Consider the following 18,436-nt stretch of genomic DNA (forward strand, 5'->3'; position numbering starts at 1 on the left):
ATAGGCAAAGCAAACCCTGCATTTGGTGATGTATCTGTGATCCAAACTCATTCCCAGCAAAGGATTCTCGACAAAGTATTAAAAATAAACATTTTATTCTTGATTATGTTAATTAATCCAATTAATGTAAATTTGAGTCCCTGAAATGAAGGTATTGTGTATAAAAATTGTTGCAATTTCTAAATGTTTATTATTATATTATATTTAATGTTCAAACCACTTGACTTAAAATTAATGTCAGTCTGCAATTCACTTGCATCTGGATTGTCCCATTTCAATTCCATTGTGGTGGCGTACAGACAGCCATAATTACGAAATTTGTGTGGACATATAAAGACAGTTAGATAGGCTATAGACTATATCTAACTCTCTCTTTCCTTCTTTCCTTGTGAGTGTTTTAGTTTATTTCTCTCACATATCTGCAAATAGCGAACGTTGCCAGCTGGTAACTGCCAAATGAAGCATCACATCTGTGTCTTATCCAAGGATGGAACAAGTGGCGCTGAGACGCCTCTCACAGCGATGAACACATACAGTAGAAGCACTGAATGTGAGCGCGTACCTCGCACCATGCCCGTGAATCGTTGAGTGCTCGCGCTAAAAGAGAGTTCGGGACGCGCACGAGAGTAACGGAGGACACCGGCATAGTATCACATTCGTTGGTTTTGAGATGTGTACCATGCCTTCTTCTCGATTAAATAGGAGTTGACAGAGACGTAGGATTTCTGGATAATTGGATATTTTTTTACCCAGCTTATTTTGTTTAGGGGACTTCACGTCGTTTACGCTGCGGAGGAGACAGATAAGCCGTTGAAGGAGACAGGTGTTCTCCCCGCGTCATCCAGCATTGCTCCCCAGCGTTCTTACATTTCCTATTTTAAACAGTTATTTATTGAACTTTGTTGTTATTTTTTAAACGGGACAGCTTCGAGTCATGCGGTGGACAGCCGGACTCATATTGCTACTATGCTGGGGATCATCGAGCAGTCAGCCACAGCGGGATTCACCTGAGGATGATTCTTTCCGTAGCCAAGCGGACTCCTCAAGACAGCGGTCCCCGCCACCTGTGCAGGCCCTAGACTTTGGTTTCGTGCCGTCAGCCGTGTATGAAACACACGCTTATTATGAGCCCGGTACCATTGGAATTCTGTTCCACATGGTACACGCGTTCCTCTACGTGGTCCAACCGAACCCCTTTCCTAAAGGTGAGCTGTTGTAGCCTACCTGCTTTGTTGACTAAGTGTTCGAAGCTGTTTGTTTTTTTTGTGGTTTGTTTTCAGTTTCTGGGACATACCCAACATTAGTAGTTGCAGGCAAGATACACTTGTCCCAGTAACACAGTAAGATTCATGGGAGCCACAGAATAGTCCCTATGTTAGTTTACCAGACTAAATCTGGTGGTGTTACTACATTGAAGCTGTAGTTGGTAGTGTAAAGTATTACCTGTATTCTATTTGAACGGACTGCCTTAACCATCTTTATGAGATTTGGGGCCTTGTGACTTCCATCTACAGGCCAACACCGCACACGCGCGTGGTGTTTGTCAATGCGCAAGAGAGGCAGGGAGGATGAGTTGATAAGACTAGATCCATGTGCCAAATTCTTTGATAAATACCATATATGCCATGACTTTGAAATTCTGTTGTGCTACATGGTCCATTTGATAGGTAACATTAATTGAAGAGAGACAGTTACATCACATACATTGTACTGTTTTCTTAGGAGTAGTCACGTTGGAGGATGATTTCAACATCAATTGGATTGAAGGTTTTAAGTCTGTGCCATTTTGTGCCCATGAGTTAGGGCCATAGGCTAGGTAATCAATTAGCAGAGCAGCTATTAGGGCAGGCTTTCTCAGTCACCTGCCTCAGAAGCTAATACCTTAATCCGCAAGACCATATGTCGTTAGTAGGTTGAGGGACTTTCCAACATGACACACTCTCCCAAAAGGTATAGCCCACCTGTGAGTGTTGATCATACCAGCACGCCCTAACTCAGGGAAGTACCAGGATGTACAACCCTCACTCTTTCAGGCTCTGATGCAGTGGCTCTGAACTTATATATAATTACTAATATGAGAAGGTTGATTCTGCTTAGTGAGGATTCTGGGTCGCAGGTCCCAGGTGCAAAGGTCAAAGGGCAAGGTTTGGTAAATTTTTATATTTCAAATAGGCTTTGACCTGAGACTGTTTTGCTTACAAGAATACAAGTATTTTTTGTGTTGATAAAAATATATAATTAGTATGTTTGTGTTAAACTTATCAAAATTATAAAAACCTAACTTAATAACTAAATCATCAACAACATCTCATTGGTTTTTAGTACATTCCTCTTCCAGGAACTGGGAAGTGCCAAGACACCTGATTGGTTAAATGAGGTTAGGGAAGGACAGGCGGCAGGCTGATTGACTTGATGGGAAGAAACATTGCCAACAGATATCACACCCCACCTTATCTCACTCAAGGCAAAGGTTTAGGTTAAAAGAAAAGTATACCCACAAAAACACATCTTAAAGACAGAGTAGGTAATGTTGTTGAGAAGCAATTATTGTCATATTTGCTGAAATAAACTTCCACATCCTGATAGCAGCCAATACATCTAAAAGTTTGACAGTAAAATTAAATCAATCCAATATCTGTGGGAGTCGCAGGACTGTTATAAACACGACCAAACATTATTGTTGGACCGGCACCAGTGATTGGATGGCATTCATAAAGGGGGTCCGGGACCCCCAGTCAATTAACACTGTGCTACAGCTATTCTGGTCCTATCAAGTGTCTAGGGAAAAAGGGATCTACTTCTCTGCCTGTATGATGTTCCTCTTCTGTCTCTCTCTCTCTCTCTCTCTCTCTCTCTCTCTCTCTCTCTCTCTCTCTCTCTCTCTCTCTCTCTCTAATTCCTCATTCCTCCCCCTTTCTCCTCCCGATCCCTTCCCCCTTTCTCTCCTGTTTCAGGGTGATGGAATGAGCGTTGCATCTCACCGAGATAGCTCAATCTTACTCACACCTGTCCACCACAGCACAATCTTAATCTATGTATAACTTCCCTCTAATGTTGCTGGGTGATGGGTCTTGTCACTGTGCTGACATTGCTTGGTGGTCGGCATGTAACTTACAGTAACGTAGCTCTGACTCTGTCTCTGTCTGTGCCCGCAGTTTGAATCTTATCCTCCTGAGGCACTGAGTAGAGATTAGAGGATTAGCGATAGGAGGGCTGGTGCTAAAGCTATGCTAGCATTTGCTACAGATGGCATTGTCACACATACACAAACACACACACACACTGGTCTACAAACAGATTCACAAAGACACACACTCAAACTGGGTCATAGCTTCGGTGTTTGTTGGTTGTGTTAATTACGGTGACAGCCTCGCAATCAGGTGTTTATCAGTTAGGTGGTGGCTTTAGGCAGAAATGCCCCAAAACACATAATATTTATGCAGCATATTTTGATAACTAAAACTTAAAAATAGAACATTTGTATTTAGTGATTCAATCTCTCATGATCAGGGGATTTTTATGTAAGCATATGAAAGAAAAAACTGGTTATATGTCGCTTCAGAGTTGATGGTGTTGGTTCATATTTGTAATCCCTGACTCATCCATGTAAGTTGATGCTGGATAAGTCAACATGTTTACAGTGACCAGGTAAGCCTCTGATTACAGGCTTATAAAAGCACCCAAGAAAAGTTGGCTGGTGATGAGTACCTATCCGATTTAGGGCCTTGGAGTTCAAATATAGTCATTTTTTATAGTATATATTTTTTTTCTTTTCTTGGTAACTAAAAGGATCACAAAGTACCAATCTGGTGTGCCATAGCTGTGTAGTGTTGTAATATTTAGTTATACACCTGGCTGTATCATGATGGTATTATGTGAATGTGTTTTTGTGTTTCAAAGGGTAATTTATGTTTGTGTGCTTATGTGCATTAATGTGTACATCCTTGTGCGTGTGTGGCATGAAAATGAATGCCTGTGAGGTTGTGTACGGTCTTAACCCAACCTCTTCATAATCCCAATGAACAGTGTGGAGAAGAGGATTGGGTTATATTTACCCAGTAAGAAGGTTGAATTGACTTACACATCACTACACAGCATGTCCCTTGCCAACAGTAAACCAAGCAGTAGCCCAGCTTGCAGAAGTCTACATACAGTAGCTCTCCTACAGTACTAAGTATAGACATGAGTGTTTACGTGGGCGTGACAGGCAGTAAGTATAGTTAGGACCAAATGGTATATTTGGAAATGCTTTATTCCAACTTAAGGTTATAAATAGTTGTGGCTTGTCACATGTACACTGTAGGACCAGAAACGATTGAGAAACGATTCTGGGTTTATAGAAATAGGCTTTACAAGTACCCGTTAAGTAAGAACTAAGTAAGTAGGAACTAGGAGTTTACCATGTTTCTTATGTCGCAACACAAAGTCATAATAGTTGTCTATAAGGTTTGTGGTACAGCATCCCAGGTCTGGGGGGGGCTCTCCAGCCATTCCGTCTGTCCAATTGTACTTCTCAGGGGTTACCCCCTTGCTTCCTTTCACTTAGCTAGCTAGCTGTGTTGGGTCTCTGATCTAAGCTAAGCTAGGCTAAGCTTCCCAGGGAATTGAATGCAAGGGCAAGTGGCTAAGAAACTACAGGTGGCAAATATACTGAGAAACAATAGCCTAATACTCTATAAAACACATTGCAATGATTGTGCAAATCTGTCCTTATTGTGAAGCTAGTCTGTAATGCATGGTTTTTGAATGCTTGACCAAATGTTGTTTTGGAGCCAGTGTGCAGCTGTGTTGCCTGTCTTAATCTCATGTTACATTTGACCTCCTTACCTCAACACACCTTAACTGTCCTCCGACCACTTGTGCTGATTGTGTGTGTCTGCGTGTGTGTGTGTGTGTGTGTGTGTGTGTGTGTGTGTGTGTGAAAGTCGTGGAAGGTGACAAGAACCATGTGGAGGTTTAGGGAAAACACTTGTGACTGTCAATGGTTTGTGTTGATGCGTGTGTGTGTGTACTAGACAGCATGTGTGTGTATCTGCAACAGTCCAAGACTAAACTGTTGTCCATCTGCTTGTCTCGTGAGGTGAATTTGTGTCCAGATCCAGGATGTGTGAGATTACAAGGGGGAAATATGTGGGTCTGCGTCTGCTGCAGTCACGCACACGTGCACACAAACAACCAAACACATAAAGACGACTTCTAAATAAGCAGTGAATGACATTCAAAGACCTATGGGATTAACCATGTTGTGGGTCATGAAAATGACACATCCTTGCTCAATGTCAACAGACCAGCTACTAAAAGGAGGAGTAGTATAGGATTTTTGTGTGTGTGTGTTGATGAGGTCTGCCTACATGTAGACAGCTGGGACAACTGTGTCTGATGGGTACAATATGTGTGTGTGTGTGTGTGTGTGTGTGTGTGTGTCTCTGTGTTAGGTCATTAGTGTTTACATGCTGAGTAACATGTGACTCATAGTCTGAAGGAAAGTATTACTGAACATGTAGGCTTATTACTGGGTCTGCTGACCCATATAAACAACTAATGAACTCTCACACACACACACACACACACTCATCCTTCACACACATATACAGTGTGCACACACACACATGCACCTGGATCCAAAATGTGTTGTTTGGTTCTTTCCACAAATAGAAGTGATATTGCCATGAGTTCATAGCAGACAGCCAAAAAATACAGATTGTTGGATTGAAATACCAGCAATATCTTTTTCATGCCAAATGCTTACTACATATAGATGGAATGGCTTTCAACTAAAAGATAGCCAGTCTAGGTTCTCCTATAATATCTGTTCCTACAGTACCTGCGTGTCTGTTCGTATTCTTACCTTGTCAGACTACTTTGGTGATGCTAGTCAGTTTCATCTGCAGCAGAACTTACTGCAACCAGTACTTAGATGAAATATTGCTATGATAACGATTTATATCATGACTAACCTTTTCTGTCTATCTGTCTGTCTCAGATCTGATCGTTAGAGTCATTCAGCAGAACATGGGAGGCATCAAAATAGAAGAGTGGAGGAAGGTTGGTCATGTCTGTTTTACTACTCATCACTTCCCTTAATGTCTAAACTGAAACCACAAACCTTACTCTGTCTGTCTCTCTCATTCTCTCTCTCTCTGTGCTCTGTTGTGCAGCCAGAAAACGTGGTCATGTTACTCCAGGTATGGGTTGCATTTACACACTCTTACACACCTCACAGAGAAAATCCCAGGATGGATTGATGAGGGATGGATGAGGGTGTGGTTGATGGTTGAGCTGAATAATGGATACATGAATGGACAAAAAAGGAAAGAAATGACTGACAAGTCTCTTCCTTCTCTTCCTCATCCCGCTCCCCCACCTCCTTTTTCTTTACTTCTTCCTGCTCCTTCTCCTCCTCGTACTCCTCCACACCCTTCTCCTCCACCTCGTCTTCCTCCTGCTCTTCCTCCACCCCTCTCCTCCTCCTCCTCCTCCTCCTCCTCCTCCTCCTCCTCCTCCTCCTCCTCCTCCTCTTCCTCCTCCTCCTCCTCCTCCTCCTCCAGGCCATCTACTATGAGATGGGCTTCATCGTGTGTGTGTGCGTGGGGTGTGTGTTCGTGCTGCTGGTGCCCATCGTGGGGATGTGCTTCTGTTTGTGTCGCTGCTGTGAGAACTGCGGCGGCGAGATGCACCAACGCCAGAGGAAAAACGTTGACTGCCAGCGAGGGTTCTTCACCACCGCGCTCATCGCCACTTCCATCTTCATCACGTAAGTACCTCCTCCTCCTGTCTCTCCTCATTATAACCAAAATATCATCATCATAATTATTATCATAACTATTCTCTTTTTTTCCAATATTGACATGGATTACTTCAACATGTTCACTCACTAATAATAACACAAATATTTCTGAACCGGGCAGTTTTTTTGTTTTCTTCTATTAACTGCTATCATCTGCTTATTCAGTTGAGATAACTACAGTTCCCTGTTATGACACATTGACTGTCCATGGTAACCTTGTAGGTAAATGTATCCACTGTGAACAGTATGATAAAGGAACACAGGACAGACACACAAAGTCTGAACAGCCAGGGCAGTTAGGTGTCATTGATACTGCTGGGCAGTGACACAGCTTTCTCTCTGTCTGAATGGGTGGCTGTTTGATGCCATCTCACTCCTCACAGAAAGAGAGAGAGAGAGTGAAAGAGAGAGGCGGAAGGTTGTCAGAGTAACAGGATTAACATCTTTGTAGAGGCAATGTTAAGCAGGCAGTGGTTGCATAGCACCCTCTCCTGGCCAAAATCTCCTACTGCTTCTATCCCATCAGTAGCCTGGCTGCCAGCCCAACTTCTCCCGCCCACAAAAAAATGTGGTCGGGAAGTTGAGTCTGGAGGGTCTCGTATTGGGAAACAACTACAGAAAACCAGAATCTGGGCGTACCAATGAAATTGCCAGGGCGGGCTTTATACGATGATGGACAGATGATCAACAGTAATGTAATCACCCACGTCACAAAAGAGCGCTTAAGTTGAATTCGTTTTGAACAAACAACATATTACGTTGCTCTGATTGGTTGTAGGTCTATCCAATTGAGCGAAGAGGCATTTGTTTTCCAGGCTCGTTTGAAACACGCCCCGTAGTCAAAGCCCAACGGAGTGTTCTCAGACTCATATTCTGACTAGAATTATGAGTATGACAACATCAGGCTATCCCATCAGCGCCTTATTTTGCTGAAATTGGTCCATGTGTTTATTAACACCTGTATGTGTGTGTGTGTTTGCATGTGTTGCAGGATGGGAGTTCTGTTTGCGTATGCTGCAAATCACAACATCAGCTCCCAGATCAAGAGTACCAGACGTCTTATCAACGCCAACATGAGAGACCTGAAGACCTTTGCCAACAACACCCCTGCAGTGAATAAACACACACACACACACACACACACAAACACACACACACACAGTGACACTTGTGTTTTCTAATGTGTCTTTGTTTTGTCTTACAGCAAATTGACTACTTGACAGCCCAGTATTCTACCGCCAAGAACAAAGTCCTTTCAGACATGGATAGTGAGTCTCAGACTTCTAACCTCACTTTCTCTCTACTGTGCTGAAAACACAACTTTGTTACATTTGGAAACATCAACAAACATATGCTTAATACAACTTAAAAGTAAAAAAATGTTTTTTCCCAGACCGTCAGAAGTTCTTTCTGTTTACTGACAGACACACCTAGCACAGAGTATAGACCTAGCGGTTGTGCCCTCCGTATAAACTGTCAGGTAGATGTGTTGGTCATGGTCACGGCTGAGTGGGCTGGCAGGTAGAGTTGTTGTTATGGTAACGACTGTATGGATTGGCAGGCGGAGGTGTTGTTGTGGTAATGACTGTCCCTGTGCTGACAGACATTGGGCCGTTGCTGGGAGGGAGGATCCAATCACAACTGGAGAAAGAGGTGGTGCCATCTCTGGATGCCGCCCTCCGCATGGCTGGAGGTAACACACACCCTGTCACACCACACAGACGCAGGAACTCACACACATCACTCAAGTCTTCAATGAAATAGTTCAATTAGTGTTCAGGCAGTTTTCATCAGATTCTGGATGTTAAGGGAAGGATCCAGAATCTCAAAAAGTAATCTTGACATAGTTGTTTTCAAGATGTGCAGTTATTTGAATGTGTTTTGTGTGTCCCATGCCACTACTACCAAAGACACATTTTCACTTGTGTGGACATCAAGCTTTTTAACTAAATTATATTATTTTATATTTTACAGTATGTACATTCTAAAAATATATATTCTCCACAAGCATTAACAAGGCCTTATTGACTCTCAAATGTTCTTACATATTAACATATTTCCTCCTCTAATTATTTCTCTTCTTAAAGTGAAAGTGGAGAGTGCGATCAAAGGTAACAGGAACTGACCCTGAATCGGTGTTGTGTCCCTGTGTCCCAGTGTCACTGTGAACCCATACCATCCTTGTTTCTGGTTAGACAAGGACTGATCCTGAGTCAGTGCTGTGCCCCAGTTATGGTTGTGGATGTGCATAGCCGGTAGGGTCATCTATGGAGCCCAGTGTCATCTAAGAATTCTTTCTGCTGGGCAAATGTGTGTATATGTGTGTGTTTAGATGGCAACAGGTCCTAACTTATTCTCTCCCCCCCCCCCCCATCCCCCTCCTGCCCCCCAGCCATGCGGGAGACCAAGGAGGGCTTGGAGACGGTCAGCTCCTCTCTGGAGGTGCTCCATGAGGGGACGGCCCGCCTGCAGGCCAGCCTGGCTGGGGAGCGCTCCTCCCTGTCCAACACCCTGTCAGACCCCGCCTGCACCAACGGAGCCGTGTCTCACACCTGCAACACCATCCGCTCTACACTCACACAGCTGGGGGTCAACGCCGACTTCACCGGGGTAGGGTACCAGGGGGCAGGGGTGACAGTCTGTGCATAGACGAACAAACAAACACGTATGCATTTCACACACACACACACACACACACACACACACACATACACACGTAGCACCAAGATGCAAGTTAAGCCCCTGCAAAAAAGATTCACCCAGCCCACCCACTCATCCTAGCCCATGCTAAGGTGCTCCTCCCACCTCTTTCTTACAGCTTCCTGATGTGAGCGGTCAGCTGGACAGTCTGGATGCCTTACTGAAGACAGACCTCAGCAACATCGTCCAGAGGGTCTGTATACTGGTCCTGTCCGCCCAGACCTCCACACTAACACGGCATGCTGGTCTGCAAGGTTATATTTCTGTCTTTCTTTTGTCCACAGGGCTACTCATCCTTCAATGACACTCCCAGACTGGTGAAAGAGCAAACCAAGGAAGTGGTGGCAGGTGTGTGTGTTCAACTCCGCTTGGCGTGTCTGTGCAACAGACCAAGTTTGATCAAATTGTGTTTATTTCCAATACTTTTGAAAGACTATTTAGGTCAGGTAAGCCACATTTCTATCATCCTTCACTCTTTTTCTCTTTCTTTTCTCCTTTCCATCTGCATCGTGCTTGTGGATAACACAGCATTGCCTCGTAAGTGCTAGGGCAAAGTGTGTCCCTGTTTTCTTGCCGTAGTCACCCCATATCCCAAAAGTTAATCCCTGTGTACAAAGATGTTAGCTAAAATGGCCAGATGCTCGACAAAGATAAACACATTTCTTTCTGTGTGTGCGCGTGCTTGTGTAGGAGTAAAGGGAATGCTGGATAAGATTGGAGGAGAGATTATTGGCTTTTCCAAGATGTTCCCAGTGGAGCCATCTCTGGCTAACTTCACCATCTTCCTGGGTCAGGGCCAAAGAACATCGAGTCCTACTACCCCCAGATCGACCAGCTAGATTTCTACAGGTGCGTGTGTGTGCATGTGTTGCTGTATAGACTGTATGACAGCACTCCATTATAGAGTGTGCACATCCAATAATTTTGTGTGCGTGTCACAGGTGGATAGGCTGCGTGACTGTTCTGTGTACAGTGGTTCTGATCCTGGCTTTCAACTTCCTGGGTCTGCTGTGTGGCACCTGTGGCTACGACAAACAGGCCACGCCCACCACCCGTGGCTGCCTCTCCAACACGGGGGGCAACCTGCTCATGGCGTGAGTAACAGCAACAGGGGCAGAAACGAGAGAGGCAGGCAGGCAAGCAGGGAACAAACCGAGAGACAAGAATCATCCAGAATGGCCGAAAGACCTCTGTTCAGTTCAATGTGTTGTATCTCCCCCTTTCTCTCTGTCTCTCTCTTCTTTTCTCTTTCTTTCTCATCTCCTGTCTCTCTCTCTTTCAGAGGGGTAGGATTCACCTTCATCTTTGCCTGGGTGCTGATGGGGCTTGTAGCTGCTGGTTTCCTGGTTGGGGGAAACGTGGAGAAGTTGGTGTGCGAGCCTCTGGCTAACAAGCAACTGTTTAAGGTGATACTCATCTCCCCCTCCTTCTCATCCCTCGCTTCCTGTTTCGGTCTCTCGAGCCTCTCAAACTCATCCATCCTCTTTCACTGCCCCAGGCTCCCTCCCTCTCTCTCTCTTTTTCTCACTGTCTCTATCTCTCTTCCTCAATCTCTCTCTCGCTCTCTCTTACATTTCTTCTCTCTCACTTTTTCTCTCTCCCTGCCCGCCCTCTCACTCACTGTCTGTTTGTCTGGGAACTGGGTCTTGACTGAGGAGGATAATCTTTTACAACAACATTGCATACTTGTATGCTGGTGCTCATGGGAGGGGTGTGTCAGCTGACAGTTAGTGTGTGTGTGTGAATGTATGTCTGTACTGTGTATGTATATACATGTACATGTACCAAATAATACTATATATGTGTGTGTAGATCTTAGACACTCCTCACATGGTTCACCCATCCAAGAAGAACTTCCTCCCTGGAATGCTTTTCCAGAATCCTAACATCGACCTCACTGTAGGAAGCATGTACCGGTAAGACATGACACACATGCCCCCCCCCCCGCACACACACACACACACTCACACTGGAAGGTGTTCATGTGTGTGTGTCCTCTCTCCTAGGGAGTGTGTGAAAAACAATGGTTTGTATCATGCTCTGCAGCTGGAAACCATGTTCAACATCAACAGCTTCCTAAACAGGACTGTGGTCAGTATTACTGTGTGTGTGCACGTGTGTGTGCTTGTGTGTGTATTCACTGTACTTGTCTAACCATGTACTCCTTCAATTGTTGTCTGACGTGTGACTGGTGTGTGTTTTGCAGTACAATAGAGACCTGAGCAAAGTGTTTGAGGGTGTGAAGATAGACCTGCAGAATATTCAGCTGCTGGACCCGGAGGGAAGAGACAACCTCGTCAACTTTGCCAACACTGGAGTGGGAGAGATCAACTTTGCAGCCTACCTGGCAGAGGTAACCTGTCAGAGAGAGAGAGAGAGAGAGGACAGAGCGAGAGTTTGTTTATTACTCACCTATGTGTTTATGTTTTCCAGGTGAACAAGGGCGTGACTCTGGTGGATCTCTTGTCCTTCTGCAACGAGCTTGAGGCTCAGGCTGACCAACTGGTGAATCCCATTCAACTTAACAAATCCCAGTCGTTTCCCCAAATCAGTCAGATGAATCCAACCCAATTCTATTCTGTCAGATAAGAGTCAAACTCCCATATTGTAAGATTCATGTGAGCTTTAAAAAGAGTGTGTACGTGTGTGTCTGCAGAGTAAAAATACTAATTCAGACAGTCTCCCCCCAGAAAGTTCTTTTCCTTTATTTGGTCAGCCATTGGACCTCGGAGGTTTAAACAAGCCACCCATTCACCATGAACACACACACACTCATGTACATCACACACACACACACGCACACAAACAAACACACACATGCACACACATGGGACATGTGTTGGTGGGATGACTGTGGACCATTTAAAGACTGTGGTCAGATTTAGGGTTCACATAGAACATGTAATGAGTGTGTGTGTGTGTGGTGGTGGGGGGGGGGGCATCATGCAGTCTGGGTGTGGTGAAGTGTAAGATCTGAGCACAGCAATGAATGGTTAGGTTCAGAGCCTGGATCTTGGCCACATCAGTACAATGGAGACCAGCTACATCGTACAGGCCTGCATGAGGCACACTTGTATAAAACTGTTAACTATGCATCTCTGTTCCTCTGTCTGTATATATGTATCTGGTATGTGTAGCCACGAGGAGCTCTGGAGAACGCACTGAAGGGCCATGCCAGCAATATCAGACAGATTCACAAAGAACAGGTTGTCCCAATGGAGCAAGCAGTGGTAATTACAAAAACACAGACACATTCACGCAGGTATACTAATATGCACAATGTACATGTACAATAACCCCACATGTAAATGAATACACACACATGAACAGGCATTCTAACATGCACGCATGCATTGCATACACAAAACACACATAGGTACACGCTTTCACACATACACACACATACCCCCACACATAGGTACACGCTTTCACACATACACCTCTGTCCCCTGTCTCCTCCTTGGTCAGGAGAGGAATCAACTCAGCACAGTCCTCTGTTTTCTGTTCTCTCACCTTGTTCTCTCCCTTGTTCTCTCTCCTATAATGGTGGCTAAGAAATTTGTGAGAGCTCGGGTAAGCCGGTGACTGTGTAGGCCATGTTTCCGTTTAGAACCCCTGTCGTGAATCGTGAAGTGTTGTGATTCGTGAGGTGAAATTGCATAAGAGTGCTCATTTACAGTATGTGTCTGTTTTTGTATTCATGTGTGTGTGTTTATATTCATGTGTCTTTTCTCACAATTACAGAGTAGCCTAAGCTCAAGCATTCGCTTACTGCAGAGAACAGCTAGTGAACTACCGGTGAGGAAACACCCACACACTCACCCCCCTCCCCACACACACACACACACACACACTGATTACCCTCTGTATGTCCCTCTCTCAGACCAAAGTCACAAATGTCCTGAGTGCCATCGACGCAGCTGAATACCTCATAACCCAGAATGCATCACACGTGGTCAAGCAGGTAAAGCGTTTGGCAGAACACACACACATTCACAACTCCTGTCCTAATGCCATATACGCCTTTACATGTGATCTTATCACAAAAATAACACAGCTTTTCAAGCCCCTCACACACACTTAACAGTATACATCCCCCCTCTGCTCTACAGGAAACAGGCGCCTATATACAGACTTTGGTGGGCTACTTCAAACAGTACACCACTTGGGTGAAGAACTCTGTGAGTACGGAACATAGACCCGCATGCACAACATCCCACATCAAGTTGTATCATGTTATATAAACGTGTGTGCGTGTGCGTGTTTTTCTCTCATAGCTGACGGGGGAAGTGGCTCAATGTAAACCCATCAGTAACCTGATCGACTCCATGGAGATAGTGGCCTGCAGCTTCATAGTGGACTCAGTGGTAAGATACAGTGATTGTGTGTGTGTGTGTGTGTGTGTGTGTGTCTGTGTGTGTTTTCATTTGTGGTTGGAGTGAATGCATTTATACTCTACATAAATGGCTCTTTTGATTCTGAGAGGGAGCTCTGGGTATTTCGGCGGAGGAAGTGGTGTGTGTGTGTGTGTGTGTGTGTGTGTGATACTATTTGGGAGAGTGAAGTTTTGGAGCCAGTCACATGTGCAGTATGTCCAAACACACACACACACACACACACAGACAGGCTGTGTATACCAGACAGCTTCCTCTCTGTTCACACTTAGACCCCCAGGGGCTTGGAGGGTCAGAAAGTGTGTGCTTGTGTGTGTGTAGTAAACAATGTTCAAACTGTGGTTTCTCTATAGATTTTAAATGTACTGTACAGTGTGGTTTGCATGTGTACAGTATGTTCTGCACTTGAGCCTGTCTATCTGTGTATACACGTGTATTTCTTGCAGTGCATGTGTGTGTTGAAAAAAGTCTAGCCTGTTATTAGCTGTTATCTCCCAGATGTTCAGTTGAACAAAATGTTTTGTGTGTGCGTGTGTGTGTGCTTCAGAACACGTTCTGGTTCGGTCTGGGATGCTGCTGTTTCTTCCTCATCCCCAGCACCATCTTTTCTGTAAAACTGGCCAAGTACTACCGGAGGATGGACACAGAGGATGTCTTTGAGGAGTAAGTACACACAAGCACAAACGTTAATATCTACCTTCCTTTGCTGCTGTAGTTATAGAGTGACACTTAACTCTCTTCCTCACTCTCTTTGTTTATCTTTCTCTCCTTCCCTTTATTATCCTCCCTATATTTTTCATCTTTTTCTTGTTCTCACTACCTTCCTTCCTGTCCTTCTCTTTCATCTCCTGCTTCCCTCTGGTGCCTCTGTCAGTTCCTCTTACCCCTGGCTTGTTGCACTCTGACACCTCAGTCCTTCATGTCTCTGAATTGTTTTCCGTCTTGCTAACCCCCTCACAGGTGCAACACACCTTTTGATATTTTCCGTGGGTGTCTCTCCAAATGTTGTGCTCTTCATCCTTCATGCCCCGAACACACACACACCGGAATCAATCGCTGTCTCCATGCTTTCGCGCTTTCTCGTTCTTCTTCTTCTTTCGCTTCATCGTCCTGTTACGTCGGTTTCTGAATCTATCTGAGGATCTGTCCATTCTTGTCGTTCACCAAGAAGAGCTCGCCTTCTGTCTTTCCCACTTGACCTCCTGTGCACCTTCATTTTTTGTGTTGCAGTATGGTTATAACAGGTTACCATGGAGAGCAGGTATTTGGTATCCATGGCAACCCGGCCATGTTCAGGTATGCACCAGAAATCTTTCAATACTGCATGGCTTCCTGAACGCTATAGCGCCTGGTGAAGGGGTAGTGAAGGTGTAGAAAAGGTGTGTCTCTGTGACTATTGCACTAGTCACTATGAGTTGATAAACACAGGACGTTTGGCATGATGTCGTCATTGGTGCATGAGAAGAGTTCAAGAGAAGAAAACTGGAGGTATAATCAGAAGCCCCTGTTTATGTGTGTGTGTGTGTGTGTGTGTATGTGTGTGTGAGGGTGTGTGTGTGCGCTAGTTGCCCATCCTACAACACCCTGACTCGTTTCCCCCGAGCCTCTGCCCCTCCACAGTATCCTGACTGGTGACACTGAGGAGGGCTCTCACCACCAGAGAGGTACAGCCACAAAACTCCAAAACTATCATCAAACAACTACTGAAAAACTACCATCAACTAACCCCAATACCGCCATCAACTACTGAAAAACTACCATCAACTAACCCCAATACTGCCATCAACAACTACAAAACAACCATCAACTAACCCCAATGCTACCATCAACCAACTACAAACCTACCATCAACTAACCCCAATACTAGCATCAACCAACTACAAAACTACCTTCAGCCAACCATAAAACTACCATAAATCAACCATCAACTCTAAACATCCACAAAACATGAACCAATAAAAACCTACGTACATGTCAAACAAACTAACAAGATTAACTACTGCTAAAAGCCATTATGCAAGGTCTCTTCATATCACACAGTTTGAGGTTCTTACCTTTGTATCCTTTCTTTCTCACCATAAGCCTCTCCCTTTCTCTCATTCATCATCATCTCTCTCACCCATCCCATCCCATCCCACCATTCCCAAATCACCAGCTGAAACAATCCCTGATCCTAAGTCCAAAACTATGATGATGACGATTATTGTGTTGATGATGAAAAAGCTCATGACCGTGACATTGTTCTTCTCTCCAAAGCGGCCAAGAGAACTGGAACTGACGTTGCCCTGACGGTAGGTGAAGTTCAACCTGACCCAGAAAGTACATCTCTCACCCTCACAACCCACATCCTGTGACACATGTTTCTCCTCTTTTCCAGGTGAACCAGAACTCCCTTCCCAACAAGCGACACGGAAAGAGGAGGGGCGGCACACCAAAGGGAGGCAAGAATCATTGTACTGAGAGGGATCCTGTCTGACCCCTGACCCCCCCTTCACTCCATTAGACAAGGGTGTTGGTGATCAGCCAATTAGAATCACCCAAATGACCCCCATCCCTGCACCACCACCACCACACATTCTAGTAACCAATCAGAGTTTAAAAAATTTGAGATGATCAGTCTGTTTCATTGGACAGTATTCCTGATGAATGAGTGTTATTTATACAGTAAATGGATATGTATTATAACTTTTTAGAATATAAGTTTGTTATAACTTCTTGTGCAGTTCACCTCTCTGACAAGTGTACATTTTATACGCTTTCAAGACATTTGAAAGTTTTATATGTTTTGTTTGTCCTTTTATAACCATGTTTGTAGATACTTCTCTCTCTCTCTCTCTCTCTCTCTCTCTCTCTCTCTCTCTCTCTCTCTCCTGTCTGTATTATGTCTGGGAATGTTTGATACTATGGAAACTTGGTGCAAGCTTTGGCTCTGAAAGGCTCCATAGCTGTAACCTGATAGCTTGTAACACAGACTATTTCAATTCCATCAATTCCACAAGTAAATAAATTTTTTTTTGTAATAAGTTAATTATAAGAAAACAGTTTTGATACTTTTTCCAATTTAATTTCATTGAAACTGATTTCCTAAATTGACAGAATTAAAGCAGGATTGTCCCCACCCAATTTTAGCAGAGTATCAGAAGCTACAAACAGCTCTTTATAATCATGTTGTCTCATCATCAATAGGCTGTACTTGCTCCAGTGTCTTATGTAAACTACTGAGGTTGTCCTGCTCCATGTTACTGCAGGAGGGACAGTGCTATAAGCTACCATTACTGTTAAAACACACACACACTTTGTAACAACTAACAGACATACTCATGCTGTATCTTATTGTAGACCTTTTTTCTTTTTTTTTTTCACAAGACCATGTTATTAGACTCTTAGGTGATTGTGAAGTCAGACATAGCTGTGTCCCGGGTTTTGTGACTAGATTGCCGGGTCACAGTGGTTGTGTGATGTCACTTCCTGCTATGTCTGAGCACACCATTGTTGAGAAGTGTTCAAGCTGTGAAAACTGCAAAATAAAGACTTCAGTCCAGTGAATCTGGGTCTCCTCAATCTTTAGTTTTTCTTTCTTTCTTTAATCATTTTATGTCTTTTAGCGTGAACAGTTAATGGGATTCCACACAAGCCCAAAAGGACAATGAACAGCTTTAGAATGTTGACAACTGCTCCATGATAAACAGCAGAGGAGGAAAAGGAGGGAGAGATGGACAGAAAAGAAGAAAATAGGGTGGGGGGAATAATCTGTATCTGTATAGCGTCTGTGTATCAAGAGCTCCCCACTGACTGCCAAAATACACAGGATACTGTAGAGAGCACTCATGTGACATGCACACACATGCATGCATACACACACACAGAGTGTGTTTGGGTTTGTTTCGGGGGGCTAGGGGAGTGAGGGAGGAGTTAGGGGGGCTCAAGGTGGCGTGATATAGCTGCATCCTATCAGGCGAGGAATACTTTAAGTGAATTAGAAGAGAACATCTGGTACAGAGGACAACCCCTAGACACACACACACACACACAGGCACTCTGGCCATGATCCATGCATCCCTTTCCCAAGCTCATCACAGGCACTCGATCAAGTACATCAACACACATACACACACAACTTTCCTGCTTCCGTTGTTTACTTTCCTTTTCCAGTGTCTCTCCAAAGGATCCTCTTTTTCCTTCAGTTAGATTAAGGACTTTAAAAAAATCAAAAAGCGTTGTGTGTGTGCATGTTTGTGTGTTAGATGGCGGTGGGAGGGGTTGGTGTTCTGTGCCCATGTATATGTGCACGTTTATCTTTAGCCTTCATGCGTCTATGTGTATGTAAGTACTGCACATGGCTTCCTCCCTCCCCCCTTTCCTTCCTCTCCTCCCTCCACCGCTCCACCCCATTCCAGTCTGTATGGAATATTTCCAGCTGCTATAATGGTGAGGTCTGTTACTGCATTCATCCCCAGTTGACCAGGGCCAAGCCCTCACTCAGCAGCCCACTAAGAGTTCTGTTTGTCCTAAATACTAAAACAAATGTTCAGAAAAAGTGATTAGGATTATGGCT

The 18,436-nt window shown here is 44.3% G+C and overlaps 1 protein-coding gene across 1 annotated transcript; it reads left to right on the forward strand.

Moving 5' to 3' along the window:
* The first annotated feature begins 505 nt into the window (after positions 1-505).
* On the forward strand, positions 506-17,442 carry LOC146236464 (prominin-1-A-like). The gene is given in 26 exon segments (XM_084687296.1): positions 506-1,205; positions 5,984-6,045; positions 6,159-6,185; positions 6,549-6,754; positions 7,779-7,899; positions 7,992-8,055; positions 8,391-8,480; positions 9,180-9,397; positions 9,606-9,680; positions 9,772-9,835; positions 10,178-10,279; positions 10,282-10,336; positions 10,429-10,581; positions 10,770-10,893; positions 11,300-11,403; positions 11,494-11,578; positions 11,694-11,840; positions 11,921-11,992; positions 12,625-12,717; positions 13,232-13,285; positions 13,371-13,451; positions 13,600-13,668; positions 13,765-13,854; positions 14,429-14,544; positions 16,138-16,172; positions 16,259-17,442. Coding segments are annotated over 25 exon segments (2,565 nt in total). The 5' UTR covers positions 506-934; the 3' UTR covers positions 16,160-16,172; positions 16,259-17,442.
* Positions 17,443-18,436: the final 994 nt, after the last annotated feature.

The sequence above is a fragment of the Hypomesus nipponensis genome, chromosome 22 (genome assembly GCF_054491055.1).
Source record: "Hypomesus nipponensis isolate SF chromosome 22, ASM5449105v1, whole genome shotgun sequence".
NCBI lineage: Eukaryota > Metazoa > Chordata > Actinopteri > Osmeriformes > Osmeridae > Hypomesus > Hypomesus nipponensis.